The sequence below is a fragment of the Melitaea cinxia genome, chromosome 2, assembly GCF_905220565.1.
Source record: "Melitaea cinxia chromosome 2, ilMelCinx1.1, whole genome shotgun sequence".
Classification (NCBI taxonomy): domain Eukaryota; kingdom Metazoa; phylum Arthropoda; class Insecta; order Lepidoptera; family Nymphalidae; genus Melitaea; species Melitaea cinxia.
The window spans coordinates 14,340,618-14,364,661 of record NC_059395.1 but is presented as its reverse complement, the minus strand read 5'-3'; the positions used below and the strand labels follow the sequence as shown (position 1 = coordinate 14,364,661).

Genomic DNA, 24,044 nt, shown 5'->3' with positions numbered 1-24,044 from the left:
ATAGTTTTCTGTTGGAAAAACCTGGTGTTTATAAAATCAACTGCAGTTGTGGTAGTTCATATATCGGACAAACAAAGCGCACAATAGCATGCCGTATAAAGGAGCACATAAAAGCGGTCAAAAACAACGATACGCAAAAATCGGCCATCGCTGAACACTTGATACAATCGGGCACAAATCACTGGATCGAGTTGCATAATCCTCAGATTATCTCAACAGAACGCCACTACATACCGAGAATGGTCAGGGAAGCGATTGAAATTACCAAACACAAAAATTTCAATCGTGAGGATGGGTTTAAACTGTCGAGTGTCTGGAGTCCAGTGGTTCGTTTGTGTCAGGACAACGGAAGACGAAAAAGTGCCGTTTCGCGTATGGATACAGTGAGTGTCGTGTGTCGAGAACAGGTTCGAGTGAGTGGTGAGTTTGCGGACAGTGGTACCGGTATCGAGCGTAATAGAAGACTGAGACGGAGGGTAGACCGATATGTCTGCCCATAACATCTACCCGCAATACTCAAACAGTTCTTCCGTGACCATGGCGCATGCAACTGCGCCGAAATATCGGAGCCTCAAATATAAAAAGGTACATGGTGTAAATCCCGAAGAAACGAATTCAAATAAAAAGGTTACTAGCAGCCATTTTGATTATAATAAAACGTGACTACTAATTTAAAAAAAAAAGATTACCACTTAGAATGTTCTAACTTTAAAATTTAATAAGATATCAATTAATAAGACATATTTTATAATATACATAATTATGTATATACTATTACAATTTGTGCGTTTGAAACGTCTCATGAAATTGTGATTTTTATGAGACAGGGCCAATATTGTTACAAATAATGTCATGTTAATACAATGTCCCTATACTCACTAGCATGCATATATTAACTATATCACTACCAATATTTCGTTAAGGCATAACAGAATATTTATATTGTCAGATCTATCAGGAAGCATGTTTCTTAATTAGTAATTGATGGTTTATATTGACTTAGGTTTACAATTTAAGCAATTAAATCATTATATATTATCGCAGCAATTTATACGTGTAATAATTGCTACGATGATATACAATGCAACTTATATTATACAATATATATTAGTTGTTATTTAACCAGTCAAAATCCTGAATTAGCGTTTAATCGATACGCTACTTAAAGCTCGTAGTATTTATTGTAAATAAAGATTTGTGTTTACTTAAAATTTATATAATATGTTCGGCAAAGTGTCATACGAATAAAATCATTACTTGTAAAAGAACGTATATGCAAACTAAAAACGTTTGTCATTTTTAAAACTATAAAAATACACACACATAAAAATTGTTCATAAAGTACCGAACATTTTAAATAAAATTATGTATACTTAACAATTATTTTCAAGTAGCTAATAAACATAATAGATAAGTTGTTAATATGAAAAACTTTTTGATAAAAACTTTAATAAACAATTGGAGTAACAGTAAAAAAAAATACACAAATTGTTTCAGATGAGATTGAAAAAATATCATGAGTTACTTTTTAACAAAAATCAAATAAAATATTTTACAAATTTTACCACATTAATAATAGTAAATAAATAATACATTGAACTAATTCCTACCAAAGATACCACGAATTAAGCTTTTACATTAAATATATTTAATAACCTGTGTACGTACGTTAATAGTTATTGCATAAAACCCTCACTCTGATAATACCTACGCGCGTGCTTCTAGTTTCACTCTCGCCTAATTTATCGTTCTAACATTATTCAATTTATTAAAATTTCTAATAACTGCCTTACAATGAAGTGCACTTAATGAGTTCTCACTACAGTAAATTTCGATTTGTTCGATTTTTTTTATTATTACAGCTTTCTTATTTCTAATGAAATAAAATTATACTTTGTATAAAATACGCTTCCGACAATTCCAACTCTAGTGCTAATATATCGAGTACGTATACGCGTATAGGCGTCGTCGAGATATGATATCTGAGCATAACATATTATTATATAAAAACAATATTTTTTTATCGTTACTCTAATTATAGCTATAAAACCTTTCATTCATTTCGATTAATGTAATGATATAAAACTGACTAATCTTGTAATTTAACGCCATTGTTGTTTAGCAACTAAAACGATGTCGCTACTGTCGTTTTTAAAGAATAAAAACGCTATATCGATGAACTTGATATAACTTTCGTCAAAGAATTTTATTTACAAGCACCTTTTCTGCGAAGTACGTAAAACTATACTGAGTATTTTTTAAATATTTTTGTTAATAAATTATTATTACGTTTTTCGTGCTAAAATACACGTCGCGCGTATGTTGCCTGTAAAATTGGAAATCCTAATTGATTTTGCTGTTAATATAATTTTGATAAAACTGCGTAAACACAGTTTATCATGTACGGGGTTTATTTGTCACGTATAATAACTTCACAATGGACGGAGACTACATTTACCTATAAACGTTCCCCTTCCTTGTATATAAAATTGATTCGAATGTATACGTGTACACTTTACGCTACTAGGAGCTATGTCGAGTGCAACTAGAGATATCAGAGGAAGTAACGAATGTGCACTCAATATGTAAAATAAATTTGTAAATTAATTTTATATAAAAATGTGTTCATTTATTCATCGAATATTACATTACACATATAATACTAGGTGTAATAATTATGATTAACGTAACTCAAAAAGCGTGCACGTTCGTTGGTTCCTTAACAAATAGGCACTCATTTTATTGCGTTATTACATTCAGGTTTCAGCCTCAATATTAATATCATTGAAGCGATATAACAATATCGCATTAAAGCTTAAATTCTCATGTGCTAAGCGAAGTTTGATATACATTTCGATGATCCCTGCCTATTCGTGTATATAATATTTTATATGATAATTATAGTTCTATAGTACTCATACATATTGGTGTATTGGTGTATATTGTTAAAACTAATTCGGTTATATTAAAAAAGTTTACAAGATAAGCAGGAACCATCTTATAATATATACATACTAATTTTAATAGTGTCTAAATTGGAAGCATCGACAATTCAATTCCATGAGTGCTAAAATTAACAAGTACTCGCCTAAGACTATTAATAAAAAATGCATTAAGTGGAAGAGGTGAACATTTTTTTTAATATCAAATCAGAAATAATCACCTGCATACGAGACCAGGAGAAAGTGCCCTAACCGACATTTATAAAAATAAGACTATAATGCTTTACTGGTGTAGACGTTTCAAATAACCTTACCGTGCGGTGCTGTGTGCGTAAGTTTGTATATATACAGTAGCTGTATTATGTGCGGCTTTAATTTGTCAATTTCTTGTTATTTTAAATCAATATATATATAATTAAAATGTAACGGGTCGCTGTCTGTACATTCAAGATATATGAGAAAAAAATATTAGTCCAATCAAAACAATGATAGTCAGAATTTTTTTCTGTTTGTCTATATGTTTGTGCACGCTAATCTCAGAAACGGCTTATTCGATTTAGATGTGTTTTTTACTAATATATTGTGGCAAGCTTAGCTTAACATTTATTGTTTGTTTCATGTCAATTGGTTCATAAATAAAAAAGTTATGCCAATTTAAAGAAATGCGTTGAACATGTTAAGTCACTGTAATTCCACGCGGACGAAATCGAGAGCACATTTAGTTTAAAATAACACTAAATCTCATCATTAAATTATCGAGTTTTATTTATGACTCTATGTACCTACAACTGAACATCGAAACAAGAACTTGCGTCGCTCGAAAAATTGCTGCTACAACAATTTAACTGAAATTAAACAGCCTATTTAACAAACGTTTGTCAATACGAATATTTGATTCAAGCGATAATTAAACTTGAGATCGCTTGCTTTAATAATTTTTTCGCCACAATTGCTATCATAAAAATATTATGCTACACGCTCACAGCGCCACGCTTCAAGGTAAGAAAAACTATTTATACTTATGGAATTTTAATATAATTTGTTTATCGCCACTTACTATTTTTTTCCAAAAAGTTTAGCTGTCAGTATGTAGATATTTTACCGTTATTTTAAAGAAAAGTGTGGCTTTAAACAAAGAAATGCCAATTTTCGATATCGACAGATCATTTTTAACGAAAGTAGATATAGGCTATAGTTGATCTTACATGACAAATCAATGATTTACCATTTGCACAAAAATGTCATTAAGCTGACATCAAGTTATCGTATTTTCCTTTATATCTTGATTTATTTACCTTATAGGACACTCGTTCTTAATTCTAATAGCCCGATGTATATTTACTGATCTGAGGTTAATGTCCCTATTACCTAATGGTCCGTCTTTTACGTCTGATATAACACATTTGTGTTCACACAACCCGTACACTACAGCTATCTTCGAATACTATCACCAATTCTATATTAAAATAAAAAATAATTTAGAATTTTAGGTACTTTTGGAATAGCTGACCTTATCTGATAGTATTTTTGTGGATACGTCAAAGTAAAAAACAACAACCCCTTTGGGTGTCAACTAATTTAAACATTACATTCTTAATTTAATGCAGTAGCAGAATTTCTCTATCTAGGCCAATTTTTTGTCGATATGTCGAATTAAAAAAAAATTATTATTAAGGAGTTCACTAATTAAAAGTTTGTATTCTTCGTTGAATGAAGTGAATATTATCTTAAAGAGTTTATGCCGTAAAATTTTATATACATAAATATAACTTCTTCAATGCTTTAAAATTAATATTTACCAAAATAACAATGTTTAAATTCCATTATTATGTGATTGTCTCTTTATTTTTTGGAATTGTATCAACTGTTAGTTTTTAGTCAGCTTAACTCACTACAATTTTTTCTTCACAACACGAAAAAGAACAAAAAATATCAGTCTTACAAAAAAACTTTACATAACTTAACATTAAAACAATAAATAAAAAAATATATTAACAATACCTACCAATGTACTTTTGTTTGAATATTTAAATACGGTGCTGTAGCCAAGTATGGAACTGAAACTGCTTTAAAAGCAATTTTTTCTTACCAAGTTTTAAATGCTGAGTATCTAACTAAATTTATATTTTTAATCCTTGTACCAAACTTAACGTAAATGTATAATGTAATGATAATTAATAATGTATGAATATAAATAATGCAGCGTCATCTGAAAAGAAGAAAAAGGACCATTAAGAATTATGCAATGTTTTTAATTGATCCAAGACCCAACTTAACTTCGCGCTAAAATTAATTAATTATCATTTTGTTTAATTAAAAATGATAAACATTCAGTAATAACTACTTAAGAAATAATTGTGTTTGCAGGCAAACAAAAAAAAAAACCGACTTCAATTACATCAACAAGTAATGCAACGTAGATCGACGAAAAATAGTTCAAGTAACTACGCGTTATCAAAGATTATTCCAAAAGTTGTAATCAGATCTCGATAAAATTTAAATGTGACCACATGATAAACATCAGCTTCCGATTAAATTAAAAATTTACAAAATCGGTACACCCAGTAAAAAGTTATGCGAATTTTCGAGTTTCCGTCGATTTCTCTAGGATCCCATCATCAAATCCTGGTTTCCTTATCATACTAAACTAGGGATATCTCCTTTCCAACAAAAAAAGAATTATCAAAATCAATACATCCAGTAGAAAGTTATGCGGTATAATACAACGTAGGTCGACGAAAAATGCGTCAAGTAAAAACGCATTATTAGATATAACTCGAAAAGTAGTTGTTAGATCTCAAAGAAATTTAAATGGGACCAATTGACACACACAACCTTTCGATTAAAAAAAAATTTCAAAATCGGTCCACCCGGTCAAAAGTCCTGAGGTAACATACAAAAAAATATATATATAGTCGAATTGAGAACCTCCTCCTTTTTAGTATATTTATCTGAATAATTGACTTAAGGTACTTTTAACAAAGCAAGGAAGGTAATTTAATAATTATACTTAGACTAGCTGACCCCGCAAACGTTGTTTTGCCAAATAAGTTATTAACCCCCTTATACCCTCCCCCTTATAACTTATGAGTATGAAAAATAGATGTTGGCCGATTCTCAGACCTACCCGATATGCACACAAAATTTCATAAAAATCGGTCCAGCCACACGAGAATTTTATATATATGATTAAACAACGTAATTTTTATTTGACCTTTCCTTTTAAAAAAATTAATTTACTTATTATCCTGCCTTTTGTTTCCTTGACAAGGAGAAAAGAAAATTACACGAGACATTGAAAAAGATTCATTGAGAGATCTATGAAGCACATTCTGCGTGCAATATTGTTTGTCTTGATTGTTTATATTCTGGAAATTTCGACTTTAAATCTACTCTGCAGACGTCTTCAATAACGTTGCTGACAGATCGGAAATAATATTTTATAACGAGAAACTGAATACTATGGTAAAAGCGGCTTTAACTCAAAACCTCGTAAACACCGACAACTTCTAAACTAAGTCTTATTTATTTTTATTTATTTATTTTATTTTTTATTCAAAAAGTCTTAAAATAATTATGATTAATTTATATCTTGCAAAGTTAAAATTATAAAATATCCTGTGAATACGGTACTTTTTGTTTATGTGCCGTCGATAAATGATTTGTTTTCATTTTTACTTAATTAATTTGGATTAAAGTATGTATCATCATCACCATCACCATCACCTCAGCCTATCGCAGTCTACTGCTCGACATAGGCCTCCACAAGTTTACGCCAAAAATAACGTGAACTCATGTGTATTGCCCATAGTCACCACGCTGGGTAGGCAGGTTGGTGACCGCAGGACTGTCTTTGTCGCACCGAAGACACTGCTGCCCGTCTTCGGCCTGTGTATTTCAAAGCTAGCAGTTGGATGGCTATCCCGCCACCGGTCGGTTTTTGAGTTCCAAGGATGTAGTGGAACTGTGTTATTCCTTAGTCGCCTCTTACGACACCCACGGGAAGAGAGGGGGTGGTTATATTATTCATTGCCGTAACCACACAGCAAGTATGTATCATACAAGACGCTATATTTTTACAGCAATAATACTCACCTTTATACAGTTATGGTTATCCGTAAACTTAATGATATTTTCAGAGAAGAGTCAATAAAATTATCTTCGTAAGTAAATTTACTGCTTAATTGAGTATTGATCTAAGGGGTTGAAGTCTTTGCTTGTCATATGCGTTGCGTTTTGTGCCATGCGGTATCCCCACAGAGACATGGCTTCCTTGCAAGTCATCTGAAAATCAGAAAACAAAATTATTTAAGGTGTTCGACTCCCAACTGCGATCTTTCAAAAGGGACTTTGGAGGTGTAATCACGTTACGCGTAAAAAAAAACCTAACCCATTTTTAAAATTTGGCTTTATTGAATAGAAGACGAGCTACTTCGATAGCATACGTGAGCGCGTAACTATGACCCTAATTTACAATTAAAAGCATTATACGAGAAATATAATTCGATTCCATGTGGTTTCATTGTGGTTCATTGGTATGCGGTAATTAGTATTGATATTTCACTTAATCGACGTTTTTAGGGCTAAGAAAAAGTATTAGATAGTTATACAGAAGTATCTATGTATGTATGTTTTGTCCTTGTATACGATCTCTGAGTTGCAGAGTATTACTTGCTAAAGAAGACTATTTTTTTTTCGCGCGAATATTAAAGATATTAGTAAATAAAATCTACGCTAAAAACATTACAATATCGTTTTTCTTGTTAAGAGTTACTTCAAAACACAACGGTGACACAATAAGAATAATACTTCAAGAACATTTCACGAACTTTCTTTTTTCGTATTTCGTTCTCTATTTCAAATAGGTCTGCGTTTTATGTTTCAAGTTCATTTTGTATCGTATGCTTTTGAATAAAAATGTAATAACAAATATAAGTTGAGTGTGCGATTTCAAACCAATCAAAATATGCTGGCCTGCTCAGCTTTGGTATAAATATGCTTATGTTGAACTGGATATTGTGTAAGAAAACAATATGTACCTAAATGTTATACGGAATAAGTTTCAAGAAAAATATTTTTAACACGTTAAACGCCGCCTAAACTTTTTAGTTTTTCTGTTTGGGTCACGGGGGTGTCCCCCATGCCGTAGAGACACATGATTACGAGCCAAAAATATGACTTGATATGACAAATAGCGTAAGTAAAAATAAGTAAGTTCTTTATGAATGGGTATGGTAGTACAATAAAAACTTATCATCGAAATTTTGTAAATAAGCACTTTTAAGTTGGTCCCATGGACTAAATAAGTGAGGCACAGCTGGTGTCCCCCATGGCGTTCAACGTTTTAAGAATTCATCAATACCGTTTATTCAACCGACTTAAGTGAACTTCGCCTTTTATCTACTACGTGACCTTTAATACTTGAGACTCAACCCAATTTTAAATTAAGCTGAGGACCCTTGAAATTTTATTGACAAGCTATCACATTAATATAGGTAATTGAATGAAAAATATTAGGTCACTATGGTATATTCATCAAGATAAGCAAGGAAACGCAGTTATAATATTCCATACAATGTACAGAGAATGAAATTAATGTGTGCACAGTACATAACTACATAGTATACAAATAAGGAATAATTGCAATTTTTATATTCTTTATACTAGATCGTTCAATAAGTCCCGAGACTAACCTGGAAATGGCGCATATATTAAAAACTCTTTTGATTTTTAAAAAGTACTGGCTATCAATACAAGAATATGTGTCAAATTTTTAAAAATGGAACAATAAAATTATTGATTTTGAAACATTTAAGTGACGCTACGGTTGTAATTTCGATACAATGGAAAAAAACGAGTTTCGCGTGTTGATAAAACATTGTTTTTTAATGGGAAAAAATACCGTTGAAGCACAGCAATGGCTTATAAAATGTTATGCAGGATCAGCTCCCTCTAAAGCAACCATTTGTCGGTGGTATGCCGACTTCAAACGCGGTCGCATAGACACCAATGATGGGGAACGCTCAGGTCGTCCAAATGAAGCAGTGACTCAACAAAATATTAACCAAGTCCTCAAAATCGTATTGGAAGATCGAAAGGTAAAAGTGCGAGAGATAGCCGAGATAGTGAAGATTTCAGCTGGTAGTGTTTTCACTATTTTACATAAAAATTTGGTCATGAAAAAGCTTTTTTCTAAGTGGGTGCCGCGTTTGCTTACAACTAATCAAAAGGAACAACGTATCAATGATTCAGAGCGATGTTTGGCGCTGATGAATCATAATAAAAAGGGATTTTTAACGTCTGTATGTAACAATGGATGAAACCTGGATATACCATTTCACTCCGGAATCCAATCGGCAGGCAGCGGAGTGGAGAGCGGCTGGTGAAAGCCGCCCGAAGCGTCCAAAGACTCAGAAATCGGCCGGTAAGGTTATGGCGTCTATATTTTGGGATGCGCATGGAATACTTTTCATCGACTACCTTGAAAAGGGGCAAAATATAAATAATGACTATTACATGTGCTTATTGGAGCGATCGAAGTACGAAATTGCGGATAAACGGCCTCACATGAACAAAAAGAAAGTGGTGTTTCACCAGGACAACGCGCCTTGTCACAAGTCCGTGAGAACGATGGCCAAAATTAACGAATTGGGCTTCGAATTGCTTCCTCATCCCCCTTATTCGCCAGACTTGGCCCCCAGCGATTACTGGCTGTTTGCAGACCTCAAAAAAATGCTCCAGGGTAAGAAATTTGACTCAAGTAGTGAAGTTATCGCAGCAACGGAGGCTTATTTTGAAGCCAAAGACAAATCGTTCTACACACATGGGATAGAAAAGTTAGAAAAGCGTTGGAGGGACTGTATCGCTCTTGGAGGAGACTATGTTGATGAATAAAAATTAATTTTATAAAAAAGACCTTTTTTTAGTACTTAGTCTCGGGACTTATTGAACCACGTGTTATGTCTGTAATACGGCTAAGTAACGATGTACACAAGTGACTTATCAACAAACGCTTTCATTTATTAAAAATACAATATTTTTGTATGGTTTATAGTTTACTAAGCTTTAGTTTTAATTTTATTTCTGGGTACGAAATATATATAAAAATGTGGTCGTACACAAGTGTTTCGTTTGAAAAAAATGATTTCGTTTCGTTTCGAAAATTCTCGTTAGTTACAATACTCCTCCGAAACAGTTGGAGCGATTTTTCTGAGAATCGGCCAACATCTATTTTTCATACCCCTAAGTTATAAGGGGGGTAGGATTAAGGGGGTTTATAAACATATATGGCAAAACAACGTTTGCGGGGTCAGCTAGTATAATATAAATATGTACTTTACTTACAGACATTTTAGAAGATATATAGGTATTTAAAAATTTAAATACATAGTACACTCGTACTTCACTTTTTGTTGTACGTTCAAATTTTACAAATCATAACAATAGCCTACAATCGTCTAGAATTAAAAAAAAATTGATTAAGGAAATTTTAAGATAACTTTATAAATTGACAAAGAAAAAGCATTTACATTAAATCAGCTACCGCCATCGAAAGCCAGTTTAAATCCAGTGCAGTTGATCTAGATTGTTCTTTAGGTAGATAAAATAGATCAAGCGCCCTTCGAAACTCGAGTTCTCTCGAAATAACTTGACCTTGTTTTGACATTTTAAATAGAAATTAAACAAAAAAAACTGACTTAAGAGTATATAACTCAGTGATTTTTGCTCAAATTTTTTTATCAACTGCTAACTCGGCACACATAGTATTTAACTCTTAATCTATGTGAAAACAATAAAGTGGATATGGAATTAAAAATGATCTTAAAATATATCCAATTAGCTTGTTTCGTGAAAAAGTAACGGACCATAAAATATCAGAATATTACTCATGGGACGTGCGCAGTAAAAAAATACACCAATTATGACAAACAAAATAAAACTCAACGCTGGTGTGGTGCATGGCATCTTTAATTATTATTTTTAATCCATTTTAATTTTTAATTTTTTATTCAATCCATATAATTATACCATATTAAGACGTAACATTAAAAGGACATTTTCAAACTTAAATATTTTAAATTAATATTTCAAGATCCTTCTACTCAGAACCACGTCCAAAGTAAAATGACAAAAAAACGAGTGTGCTTTAGACCACACTGAAGTAAAACTTCTTTAGCAATAGGCCTGAACTGTCTTAGACATACGAAACGTAAGTCTATCAGAGAAAGAGAAAGAAAATGTGTGCCCGCACCTCTCTCTCTAGTCTCTTGCCCCGTTCGCATCGCCCTATCACAATTTACTTGACACTCGTCACGCACTCAAGTCAAAGTCAAGCGTGCGTAGAAGTTTTACTTCAAAAAATAAATTTTAGTCTGTCTCTAATTTTAAAAGAAAATAAAAGAGTTGGTGTGCATCCAATGCATACACGGGGAAGTGAAATTCTGAAAAGTAGCCTACAAGAGATTTTTTTCACCGATTATATAAAATACTCTGTATAATGTATTCTACCTCACTCTCTCAATACATTTATGTTTGTTCCTTTAGCGTGAAGACGTGTCGTATGATATCGATTTTATAGAACTTTCGCTTTAAAATAGCCTATTAAAACAAGTTTACTTTCAAATGCCGTTGTAGATGGCCTTTTGGAAAAGTGGATACGACTAGTTTTGAAAAGGACCTCCTGAGATTTTTTATCGTTTATTTATAAAGGAAAAACTATAAATATACTACATATATATCTATAATTTTACAACCATCAAGAGCCTGTCTAGTTGGCGTGGTATTTTTTAAAGAAAAATCGTATTTAATATATCGTCAAGAATCTTGTAAATTATAGGTAATATTTGACCCACGATTCGTATGTATTCCAAAAATGAACTTTAATAGAAGTCAATTGTTCAGACCTATATTTTAAACAAGCAACAATTGAGGCTACATATAGAGCTTATATTACAACTGGCAACTGCATAATATGTAGTAAAAAGACCTCAGTATTATCACTTTAAGCATTATGAAAATATATTTAAATTATAATAGACGTAAACAACGAGTGTGTTATCCGCATCTATTAATACTATTGAATAAATTATAGAGTTATGTTTCAAACAGGCTTTTAAATGTAAAAATATTTCTCGTAGGACTCAAAATAAGCCTTTCAAACGCTGGTAATCTCTCTGGGAATGGTATCTATGCTTACAAGACGTACATAAAGGAGGGTGACATTATCATAAAAACTGTGGTTTAAATGAAAGATATTTAAAGAATATCAAGGTAATATACTTCTTTAAGGCAACTACCAATATCTTAAAACAAAGATGGAATAAAAAAGTTTAATGTTCTACAAAGACATGCAGACATAGAAATAATATTTACAATACATAAAAAAGTAAAATTGGTATTAGATAAAAATTAAACCAAGTAAACATTATTTGACTCAATTATTACAAAAAAAAAACAAATAAAATAATTAAACTTTACCTGAATTTCGTCAACATAATCAAAATCTAAAACGTTCTTCCATCTGAAAGGCACATCTCGGGAGACCCTGAACGTGGAACTCACACCGGCCACCTCGACATTTGTGTGTGAGTGCAGGAACTCATCGACAGACTGTGTTATTCCCAATCGTAGAAACTTTAGTAAATCGTATGATGTGCTGTTTGGACTAAGCGCTAGTTCCTCATAACGTAAAGCCCTGAAATATAAATAAATACACAACAATTAAATTATTTAATTTATATCTATAATTTTTAAGCATAATAAGACATCGTGATATCATGCCTATATTTTGTTCAAAGATTATTAAATTATATAAGGTAATTAAATTTAACACACTTAACATTTTTTTATTACAAAGTAAATAAATATGAATCTGAAATATTTTATTTCATAAAAATCTTTTGAACTTAAGAAATATTACATAGATACCTATAGTATATAATTATATATGTATGCCTATTATAAATATACAGTAATTAAAAGAATTTAGACTAGTGCCATTTTACCGGTATTCAAAGCTAAATATTTTAAGTATCATTGATAAACATTGAGAATAACATATTTATATAAATAAAATATACATATTACAAAAGTGTAATACTGGTCATTTTGAAGCTCATATTGTGCTGATAAATTGTAATATAATCGACATAAAATAAAGACGATCTGGAAGGATTTTAGTACTGACTAAGGAGTTTGTAACGCTTTATGAAATATTTAAATAAAAAACTTTTTTTAATCATCATGCTTTAAAAAATTTAATACACCCATTTTATTGAAGTTTTGATTAATTTAATGTTTATAATATATTTTCAAAAGGAAAAATTGTATGCATTAGAAATGTTAAAATTAGTTTAATATGTAATTTTGTCTAGATTACAATTTTACTAATAATATAAATAAAATACTCAATATAAAGAAAAAAAAAAAGACAGAAAAGTATGCATCCACCATCACTTTAGGAATCATGAACTAAGACAACTAGGTCAACAATGTAAGAAACATGCAGTTTAAGCGTGTGGTGTGGGTGAATAATAATAAGCTAATAATAATTTCTAGATATGTATATAGTGATGTATTTATTTATACATTCTGTTTAGCCAGGATACGTTTTTAGTACTAAAGTAGTAAAATTGGTTTGTTTACTTAAGCTTGGATTAAAGCCAACAGTGATCTGTAGCTTTCAAACTAATTATATTTTTTATGTGACAACACTTTTTTGCAGTAGTGGAGGTTACAGTGAAGTTCCTAACTCACTACCAATTAAAAGATTTTTATATAATATACTACCTTGATAAAAAAACTAATGAGTAATTAATTAAACATGGAATAAACAAAATTATGCATCATGATAAGATTATTATATACAAATAACTATATCAATATTCCTACATGAAATATACACCATAACTATTCCTACACAATTTTATCAAAGTTTTTATATAACTCCGTTTATAATTAATTGATCAGTAATAAAATAATTAGACAATAATAAAACAGAGAAATAATAATTTAATATTTTTCTTTTTATAAAATCTTAGTTATTACAACAAGGTTACAATTGCAATACTTGTTTGCTTGGTTTTGTTTTACTAAGTTTAGCCTCGTTAGACTGTTGTTCCACGTATTTGTATTATTCCACACTAGAACGAATAAAGTAAGGATTTAAATATTTTACATATTACACTTAACAATTCTTGCAATTGATTACAACTAAATTTATTATATAATTTAATTAATTTAGCTCGTGTTGTAGTTAAAAACTTTCTACATACACTTATGAGGCATGATATTAAAACTTTTAAACAGATAGACCGTTTTGGATACAAAAATTTTATGTTATGGTTTTAGTTAATATAAAAATGTATTTATTATCAAATGTGCTAAGTTTAAATAAGTAAAAAGTTTCAAATCTTATTGTTTTGTATAGGAGATAGAATAAACTATTAGGACCTATTTCAATTTATGTGAAACATGACCTTACCGAAACATTTGAAGAATTACGTATCTACTTACAGAAATTTATCTGGAAATTGTTGTATGAGGCGTCCAGCGGCTACATAGTCACTGATCATATCAGCACAAAGCAGTTCAGGTTTCCAGCAATCCGGTGATGGCTGGCAGAAGTTACGGTGCTGTCTTGACTGCAGCACTCCTCGAGGGTCCCGAATCAACAAGATAACTTTCAAATTAAGCCTGCAACAGTTGCATGAGTGAGTAATGTATAAATAGTTTTGATTTTTGTGTTTAAAACAGTAGGAACAACAGATACAAGATTTTCATTTAACAATTCTGCCGATAAAATCTTTTGGTTTGCTGAAATTTTTATGCTGTTACTACTTTAAAGTTAATAAGAATAGTTGATGAATAGTAACGTTAATTTTGAGATTATTAAAAAACTCACTCTTTGTCCTCCAATAGCTCTTTTATAAGACGTAGCCTGACTCGAACTACTTTCATGCTTTGAAATGGGAACAACTTACAAAACCTAGAAGTGAAATTAGCATCAATACAAAGTTCTTTCTTATATTTACAATGGTCCCATAATCTTGTGTTATGGCTGAACTGATGCCAATGACTTTTTCCATACTCAAAATAATCTTCCATACCACTAAAATCACAATGAAACATTTTTTTAATAGTCCTCAATGCCTTGTCAGACTCTGGTGTTCCACGTATTTGTATTATTCCATAACTTAAAAGTGGTTCATAATGATAGAAGTTCCCTGGAACTGCGTTAAGCACTTCACCGAGAAATGTTGTACCAGATCTCCATGTAGATATAATCAAGCTTCTTATAGGTTTTCCTCCTGATTCCATCAGTAAGTCTTCCAGTTTTTGTATACCAGACACAGTAAAATTATAAGTCGATAATTCATGTTTAATTTTTAATTTAGTTTTATCTAATATTTTTTCGATGTCAGGAGATCCGTCGTAAGGATTTGTTGGGATTGGCTGCATTAAGTTTTCATCCACGTCTTCCACTTTCAAAAAATTTTTTATATTCCTCCGACTTTCAGAAACTGGACGGTAATTAGTGTTATCTGTATATCGACTTCCAGCAAGAATTAAAAGAACACTGAGACCGAACGCAACACATATCGAATAAAAATTAACTTTTCGCAACATTACTAATTTAAAAACACGAATAAAACAGATCACTAAAAATCACAGGGATAGAATAGGTGATTTTTTAAAACAAACACTTTCAATTAACTGTTATAATCATTTTTTTAAAGTTATTTGGTCTTTTTCAATCATGATTCTCGCTTTCGCGTTTCCGCGGAAACACCGCATTGCACCTTCAACGCCATTTTGAAAGATTACTACTTGTCAAATATATTATTTGTCAAAAACTTTTTATTTTTGCCGTCACTGTCGTCTGTCGTCACGTACACTTTGGCATTGATGTAATTGGTTTATTAACATAAATTAATTTTAAAGACGCACTTTTATGTGCGATTAACGTTAAAAGTAAATGAACACAAAAAAGATTTTGTTGTATACGTCCTCTTCAACTAACATCCTGTTAGTAAATGCACACAAATAGAATGTACTGAGCTATTTTAAAAGAAGTGGCGAGCAAATTTACAGTGATTAAAATCATTACCGTTTTTTATCGTATATACGACTCTATACGACGATGTTTATCTAACGCATTTATAAAATAACTAGCTGTGCCCGCGGCTTCGCCCGCGTTGAAATCAGTGTGTCACAAAGTTTTCCCGGCAAACTAACACTGAAACTCTCATCAAAATCGGCTTAGCCGTTCAGTAGATTTTGAGGAAATCGATCACATACTGCTGTGCTGTGATTGTGCTGTGTGGCTACGGCACTAAAGAATTTAGCCACCCCCTCTCTTCCCGTGGGTGTCGTAAGAGGCGACTAAGGGATAACAAGGTTCCACAACCACCTTGGAACTTAAGAAGCCGACCGATGGTGGGATAACCATCCAACTGCTGGCTTTGAAATACACAGGCCGAAGACGGGCAGCAGCGTCTTTGGTGCGACAAAGCCTGTACTGCGGTCACCAACCCGCCTGCCCAGCGTGGTGACTATGGGCAAAACACATGAGTTCACGTTATTTTTGGCGTGAACTTGTGGAGGCCTATGTCCAGCAGTGGACTGTATAGGCTGTAATGATGATCACATACACTTTTTGGGACTTTGTTTTATAATACACCAACTGTTGCCCGCGACTACGACTACGATCAAGATGTTTAACGCAAATTATTTTTTTATTTCAGTCACTTGAAATACTTATCACGCTGAGTAACTTTTGAAAAGGCACAGGTAGTATAATTTAATAGTTATTTTTATAAAACCTCTCTATACACCACATTTTTAGTTTTATTTTCAGGCTGCAGTATAAATAACCTATCAGGCGAACTTATAGCTACTGTATATGTCTCATACAAAACATCAACCCCAATTAAACCCCCTTAGCGGTGGAATATCGCAAAATCCGTTCTTAGCGGACGTCTACTAACTATAATCTACCTCCCTGCTAAATTTCTTCTTTGTCCATCCTAGATGGATGGATCATCCAGCGGTTTTTGAGTTCTCGTGATGAGTGCGTCAGTGACCTATCTATTATATATATCTATTATATATATATATATATATATATATATATATATATATATATATATATAACAAACAAACAAACAAAACAAAATTAAAATATTTAACATAAAAATATTTAAGGGTCGAGTTTTGCAAAATCCGTTCTTAGAGGATGTCTGCGTCCTATAAGGAGCCTACCTGCCAAATTTTAAGCTTGTAGGTGTTATAGTTTCGGAGATTTCGTGATGACTAAGTCAACCTACCATCCCCCGTTCTAACCCCAAAATGGATTTATTTTCTAAAGATACATTATTTGGACACCTTCTCACCATCTATAGAGCATACATTTTAAATTTCAAATCTCTTACTTCAAAAACATAGGACTTTCATACAAACTTCCAACCCCCGTTTTACCCCCTTAAAGGTCGAGTTTCGTAAAATCCGTTCTTAGCGGATGTCGACGTTCTATAAGGAGTCTACCTGCCAAATTTCAAGTTCGTAGGTGTTATAGTTTCGGAGATTTCGTGATGAGTGACCTTTCGCTTTTATATATAGAGGTTCTTCTTAAAAGCAGTGGTAATAATAATAAAGTAAAAATATTTTTAATCAATATTGACGTAGTTGTTGGTTGTTTTATGTACCTATGTGAAATTAGATAGATATAGGTACAACCATAAGAAATTTTAATTTGTATTTTTTGTTACAACTAGATTGGCAAACCAACGTACGGCTCCACTCATGGTAAGAGATTACCGTAGCTTATAGATGTCTGGAACACTAGAAGCATCGTAAGTGCTTTGCCGACCCTAACCCCAACTCCCCAGGAGTTCTGGTCATATTACTCACTACAGGAACACAACAGTGTTTAAAAGCAGTATTATTTTGCCGTAATATTCTCTTAGATCGGACTGCTCCAGATTATTTTGAGCAGGGTATTTCCTGCTATGTACATTAATGAAGAGATAGATATATATGAGCTATTTATTTTTAGTCATTACTTGATTACTTTCATCCATCCAGACTTTAGTTGTCCACTCCTGGACATAGAATTCCCCTAATGATCGCAACTCGATCCAGCCCTGCACCCTCCCCCTGTTTTCTTCAGGTCATCAGTCTACCTGTTTAGGAGGGTGTCCTTGTGCTCCTTTTGCCGAGACATTGTCGCCATTCGAAAACCTTTCTTACCCATCGGTAGTCGATTCTCCTTGCAATATGACTTACCCATTGCCACTTTAGCTTGCAGATTTTGAGAGCTATATCGGTGACTTTTGTTCGTCTACGGATTTTATCATCACGGATTCTTTTGCGTATGATTGCAGTTCGCGTGTTTGCTAAGTGACCTCGACCATGGAAAAGACTAACGGTAAAAGACCATGTCTCAGCGCCGTACGAGTAGGTCATCACTGGCAAAACACACTACACAAACATTTTTGACTTCAGACAATGAGTTATACTGGAGGCGAAGATAATATATGTCAATTTCTGGACGCTGCTTAATCGAGTTGGATTTTACGAGTTACCGCTCTCTTGAAGTTCGGCTTACCCGTACGGATCAGTTGTCGCAGGTAGATGTACTCGTCGACAACTTCGAGAGTAGTGCCGCCAATAATGACGAGTATAGGTGTAACATGGACATTAGACATAATCTTTGTTTTGTCAATGGCAATGGAGCTCTCCTAGAATAGTGCTGAGTTTTTCTAAGGACTCTGCCAGGATCAATATATCAGCGGCAAATCGAAGGTGTGTGAAGTGTTCACCAATGATATTTTTACCTAACCCTTCCCACCCCATCAGCTTAAACACGTCTTCTAGTAAACAGTTTCAGGGATATAACACCCTCTTGTCGTACTCGTCGTATTCCGCGCTGCAGTGGAATAGGTTCTGTGTTTACGTCGTGGATTCGGACTGTCATGGTTGCGGCTCTGTATATACACTTCGACACCTAGATGCACCGATAGTCAATCTGGAATCACTGAAGAGACTCTAGCGCCGCCCAGGTCTTGATGAGAATCGAAGGCTTTCTTATAGTCTACATACGTAACAAATAACGGCAGATTATACACCTCTGTCTTCTGTATAATCTATCGCAGTGCGTGTATGTAGTCCATGATACGCAAGGGCGGATCCAGGGGGGGATGTCATGGGGGTCATGACCTACCCCTGGGCTGGGTCCAAGACCTAGGTGGACCACCAATTAAAATTGTTAAACATTATTTTTATTCATTTTATAATTCTGCGAACTGAACAATTCCTTTTTTGTTAAATTCCACTCAGACGAAGAGAGGATGAAGTCGCGGGCACAGCTAGTATTATATGAAAATAATCATTAGGTTTATGTAACTTGATCTATACTAAAAGTATATGTAATGAAAAATGTTAGTTTTTGTTTATTTCAGTTCTCCAATCTCAAGTACCTACTTAGTTCGTATTATCGTTCGTTTATTTATTAAAAATGTACATAAATAGATAAAGATCTGATTCAATTAATAAGTACGTCCGATAAAATCTTTCTTTATTAATTTTTTTTATGTGTAGGTATTTTGTGTTGTGTCATTTTTAAAAGAACTAAGAAAGGCGATAATTTCGCGTCGGTAATATAGTGCAAAATATAACTGGACATTCATCTTCATCTTTAGAATGTTATTTTTTGTGAATAAATATGTTAATGTAAAGATTTATAATTCGCAATCAATTTTTTTTAGTTAGGAAGCATGTTTTTGGGTATGTCAAATTATAAAACATAAGGATACGACTCATTGGTACTCCCTGGTGGTAAATATACCTTTTTTTTTAGGACTCGTACTGAATGAAAACCGCCACGTGTGTTCCACCTAAGCGCCTATGTGGCGGGGTCGCGGGGACGCTGTAGCATTCTTCCGCAAACCTCACCGGCACTTGCTTTTGCGGGCCCACCGCGGTGCAAAGCACCTCGGAAGGCGCACTCGAACACGAAGCGCGCCTTCCCCGACTTGGGATCGTGCAATGCGGACGACGAATCCCTCAACCCATCGCCCGCTGGCCCCCGCGGTCGGGGAGTAAAGCCCCCGCCCGCCCAGCGTGCCCTACGGCACCGCGCCCCAAAGACGCCACCTCTTCGCGCCGCCCCGGCGCCCCAGGCGTAGCCCGGGGCAGACAGTTACAACCGGAGTCGACAAAGGCCAGGGGTGGCCACGGCCCCCACACCGGCTGACCGCGGCTTCGGCGCGAGAGCGCGATGTCGCGTGCCTTAGGGCGGGCGAGCGAACCCACCCACCCCATCCTCCGCGTGGGGGAAGGAAAAGCCGACCCCCGCGTCTCCGCGCCGTCTCAGCGCCACATACACCGCCGCACCTCCGTGCCAACACACCTGCGCTCACAAGTCCACTCTGAGAACAAGAGCGGTACCCGGAGCGCATAGTCTGGTTTTGGTCTGCCGGGGTCCGAAGACCCCTACCACCCGCAGTCGTTAAACCGCAGACGGCGTTCCTCTATCCGCCAAACGGGGGACGCGTCCAGGTAGAAGTCCAGCAACTCCTTGGGGCCTAGGCCCTAGACCTAAGTCTGGGCCTAGACTCCAAGGGCCTGGGGTGGTAAATATACCTATATAATATCATTCTATCTGAAAATATTAATTAAAATTCCTGTTCATTTAATGATTACCTACTAACAAGAAAGAAAAAAAAGCAGCATAACACTGATCAATTGTATTCATCATCATCATCATTACAGCCTATACAGTCCACTGCTGGACATAGGCCTCCACAAGTTTACGCCAAAAATAACGTGAACTCATGTGTGTTGCCCTTAGTCACCACGCTGGGCAGGCGGGTTGGTGACCGCAGTACTGGCTTTGTCGCACCGAAGACGCTGCTGCCCGTCTTCGGCCTGTGTATTTCAAAGCCAGCAGTTGGATGGTTATCCCGCCATCGGTCGGCATCTTAAGTTCCAAGGTGGTTGTGGAACCTTGTTATCCCTTAGTCGCCTCTTACGACACCCACGAATTGTATTACTAGACTAGAATTGTACTACTAGACAGACAAACGTTTTTATAATTTCGTGATTATTAAAAACTAGCTGTGCCTCGTGGTTTCACACGCGTTAATTTGAAAAAAAATGTCCTTCCTCGATAAATGAACTATCTAAAACTGAAAGAATTTTTCAAATTGGACCAATTGTTTCTGAGATTAGCGCGTTCAAACATACTACGTACTTTTCAGCTTTATAATATTAGTATAGATGTAAACTTAAACCAGCGCGAGAAAAATTACACACAAAAATTTTTTGCTATAAATACGTTTATTTAGAAGACATAATAAGCATAAATCTTGACAAAAATAAATCTTTACACCTTATAACCAACAATGTGCATTTTCCCGATGGTTTCTCCTAAGAAAAACCACAAGATGATTTCCAAGCCAACTAAGAAAAGAAGCCAGGCTTGTTTGACTGTTATGTATTTAAAACAGCCATTTCCAATGAAATCTTTGACGAGGACAAGGTCTTCTTTCAATTTCTAAAAAAAATTTTTTTGATAAATATTTAAAAAATTAAAGAGGTAGAAGAGAAGAACTAATACATTTTTAACTAAAAGGAGGAGGTTACTCAAATCAACCGTATATATGTATATATTTTTTTAAATTATTTTATGTATTATTGGGGATAACTTCGTCGTTTATGAACCGATTTTGATAACTCTGTTTTTGTTGGAAAGGAGATAGCCCAAGTGTAGTACCATGATAAGGAAACCAGGATCTGATGATGGAATCCCAGAGAAATCGAGGGAAACCCTCGAAAATCGTAGTGACGACTAGTGCGTTTGCTAATTTTTTTTGTCTACTTACGTTGTATTACTTGTCGATGTAATTGAAGTCGGTTTTTTTTTCGTTTGCGAGCAAACAAAATTATAGTAGACAAGTTAGATGAAAAGGCAGCTTCAGACTCTGGAATGGTCGTGGATATACTTAAGCTAGGCTTAGCAATTTTAAAGACGAAAGTAAATAAGTTTAACCATTTTAGAATGAAAACGATACACTTTTATTAACCTTTACTTCATCAAACTTTGGAGGAGACATTTCTAATTGATAAAATCCTTTAGCATCGCGAACTTTTTGGCCCCATTTCGATCGTAGAGCTTTTGACGATTTATCTTGAAGAAACTCCTTGAGCTGATTGGTCCTTTGTTGAATGACTGGTATAGCGTATGCGCCATTCACTTCGTTTATTAAGATCGATCTTAGCCCTTTAAAAATGTTTAAAGCCTATACTAACATTACAAATATAATATTAATGCGGTTTTACTCGACAAAACCAAAAACGACAGATTTTTAATTTATAAAAGTTAGCTAGGGCGATAAACATCAACCCATCGTAGCGGAAATTATGACTTCCATAAATGTCAAAGCTACTTAAGTCCCTTGGGACATTTAAATAACATGTAATAAAATTGTATCAAAGGACCTTGACCGTAATTTTTTTAACCTAAATCATTGAGGTTATCATAATATACTTAGGTTAATGTACGTTGCGTTAGATTTTAATAAAATAGAATATACATTACAATATTAATATAATTGTCTTACGAAATAAAAGGTTACAATTTTTAACAGCATTACTTCCAGTCATTATTTCTAATCAAACTTAATACACAACAATTAATAAATAATACTCTTTGAGTATCACTTTTGACATGTCATATATATATTTTTTTAAATAATATTAAACCTTTTTAAATAAATAATCTAAATTATATTACCATAACTTTTCCATTTTAATAATCTAATATTTCTATTTTACAAAAATATGTAAAGTAAGATTAAATTAATTAAAATAATTATATTAAATTCAATTGTCTTAGTAAATAAAATCTCTAGATTCATGGACTATGTTAGATCCTGTTGCTTACGGATCCGGGACCCTCCAATTAATGCGGCTGATGGCTCCCGCAGTGGTTTCGGTCAGTATTGCACCCCCAAGTGCTGAAGCCGACATACGGTCTAGGAATGCCTACCCAGGCATCCTGGATATCACCCGTAATTGGATTCCCCTGCCATACCAAAAAAAAGTTATTTTCAGTACTGTGAAAAAAAATCCAAATCGTCTACATACGCTAAAGAAAAAGATAGGTAATCCGGACTTTTGTTTAACTTGATTATAGTTTCTTAAGTAAACCATTACCATACCAATTGTGATCCCACATAATATTTTAATAAAATAAAACTGGGTCGAAGGGATACTGATTAAAGCCAGAAATATGTACACTGATAGTTGTAATGGTAAATTTCGTTTAATAGACTTTCCAGCGGATTTATGTGCATGCGCTGACAAAGTGTTCAAATGTCGTCCATAAAATTAAAAAAGCATCTATTTATGATGAGAATATATGTACATATTTCGAGAGACTCGGTAGAATGTAGCTATAGTGATAAAAAAATTAAGAGGCATAGCGTGCTAGAATATGCACGTTAGTACAGCTACAGGTAAGCTCGGTTTCATCAGTCTTGGTTAATATATAAGCATGTACCAACCGAACACTTGTTTTATTTATGATAAGTTGTGCAACTCGAGAAAATTATTTAAAACTAAAATTCAAATAATTATATCTTTTATGGAATGTATAAAATAACAGTAACAACAGATCTTAAGAGCATAACTCTGTTTAGTTAACGATGTAAATATTTGTTAAGTAATTAATACTTTTTATTTTATTTGCCGTATTCTGGTCCGCACCAAAATCATCTGTGCTAATTTGGCACTTGTATGGAAGGTAGAGAGCAGGGAAATTATCTTTATATATAAGAAAGTGTTCTTCGAAATGCATTATAAATTAGGGTGGTGCCACAGCATCAGGGTAAATCTTAAACTTCAACTTCTCTGTAATTGCTCACTTTATATCATACTTTTGGTGATATTAACGCTATTTCGGTCGGATTTTGAATTATAATTGCTACATTGAGCTTATCCTTTGTCTATACCATCGCGATTATGGGAATTTTTTGAACTGATATTTATAGCGTACAGCTGGACACTTTTTCAACTTTTCTCCCATATAACATTTTACTC

At 33.7% G+C, this 24,044-nt stretch overlaps 2 protein-coding genes across 2 annotated transcripts; both read right to left on the bottom strand.

Annotated features, from left to right (window-relative positions):
- Positions 1-7,019: 7,019 nt before the first annotated feature.
- LOC123660855 (carbohydrate sulfotransferase 4-like) lies at positions 7,020-15,640 on the bottom strand. Its single transcript, XM_045595886.1, has 4 exons — positions 14,845-15,640; positions 14,457-14,636; positions 12,420-12,636; positions 7,020-7,226 (listed from the first exon to the last, which is right to left on the bottom strand). The coding sequence occupies exons 1-4, from the start codon at positions 15,567-15,569 to the stop codon at positions 7,116-7,118; spliced, it is 1,233 nt and encodes a 410-aa protein (XP_045451842.1). The 5' UTR covers positions 15,570-15,640; the 3' UTR covers positions 7,020-7,115.
- A 5,622-nt stretch (positions 15,641-21,262) lies between these two features.
- LOC123661881 (ATP synthase subunit g, mitochondrial-like) lies at positions 21,263-22,607 on the bottom strand. The gene is made up of 3 exons (XM_045596821.1): positions 22,590-22,607; positions 22,028-22,243; positions 21,263-21,498 (listed from the first exon to the last, which is right to left on the bottom strand). Exons 1-3 carry the CDS (start codon positions 22,605-22,607, stop codon positions 21,328-21,330), a joined length of 405 nt encoding a protein of 134 aa, XP_045452777.1. The 3' UTR covers positions 21,263-21,327.
- Positions 22,608-24,044: the final 1,437 nt, after the last annotated feature.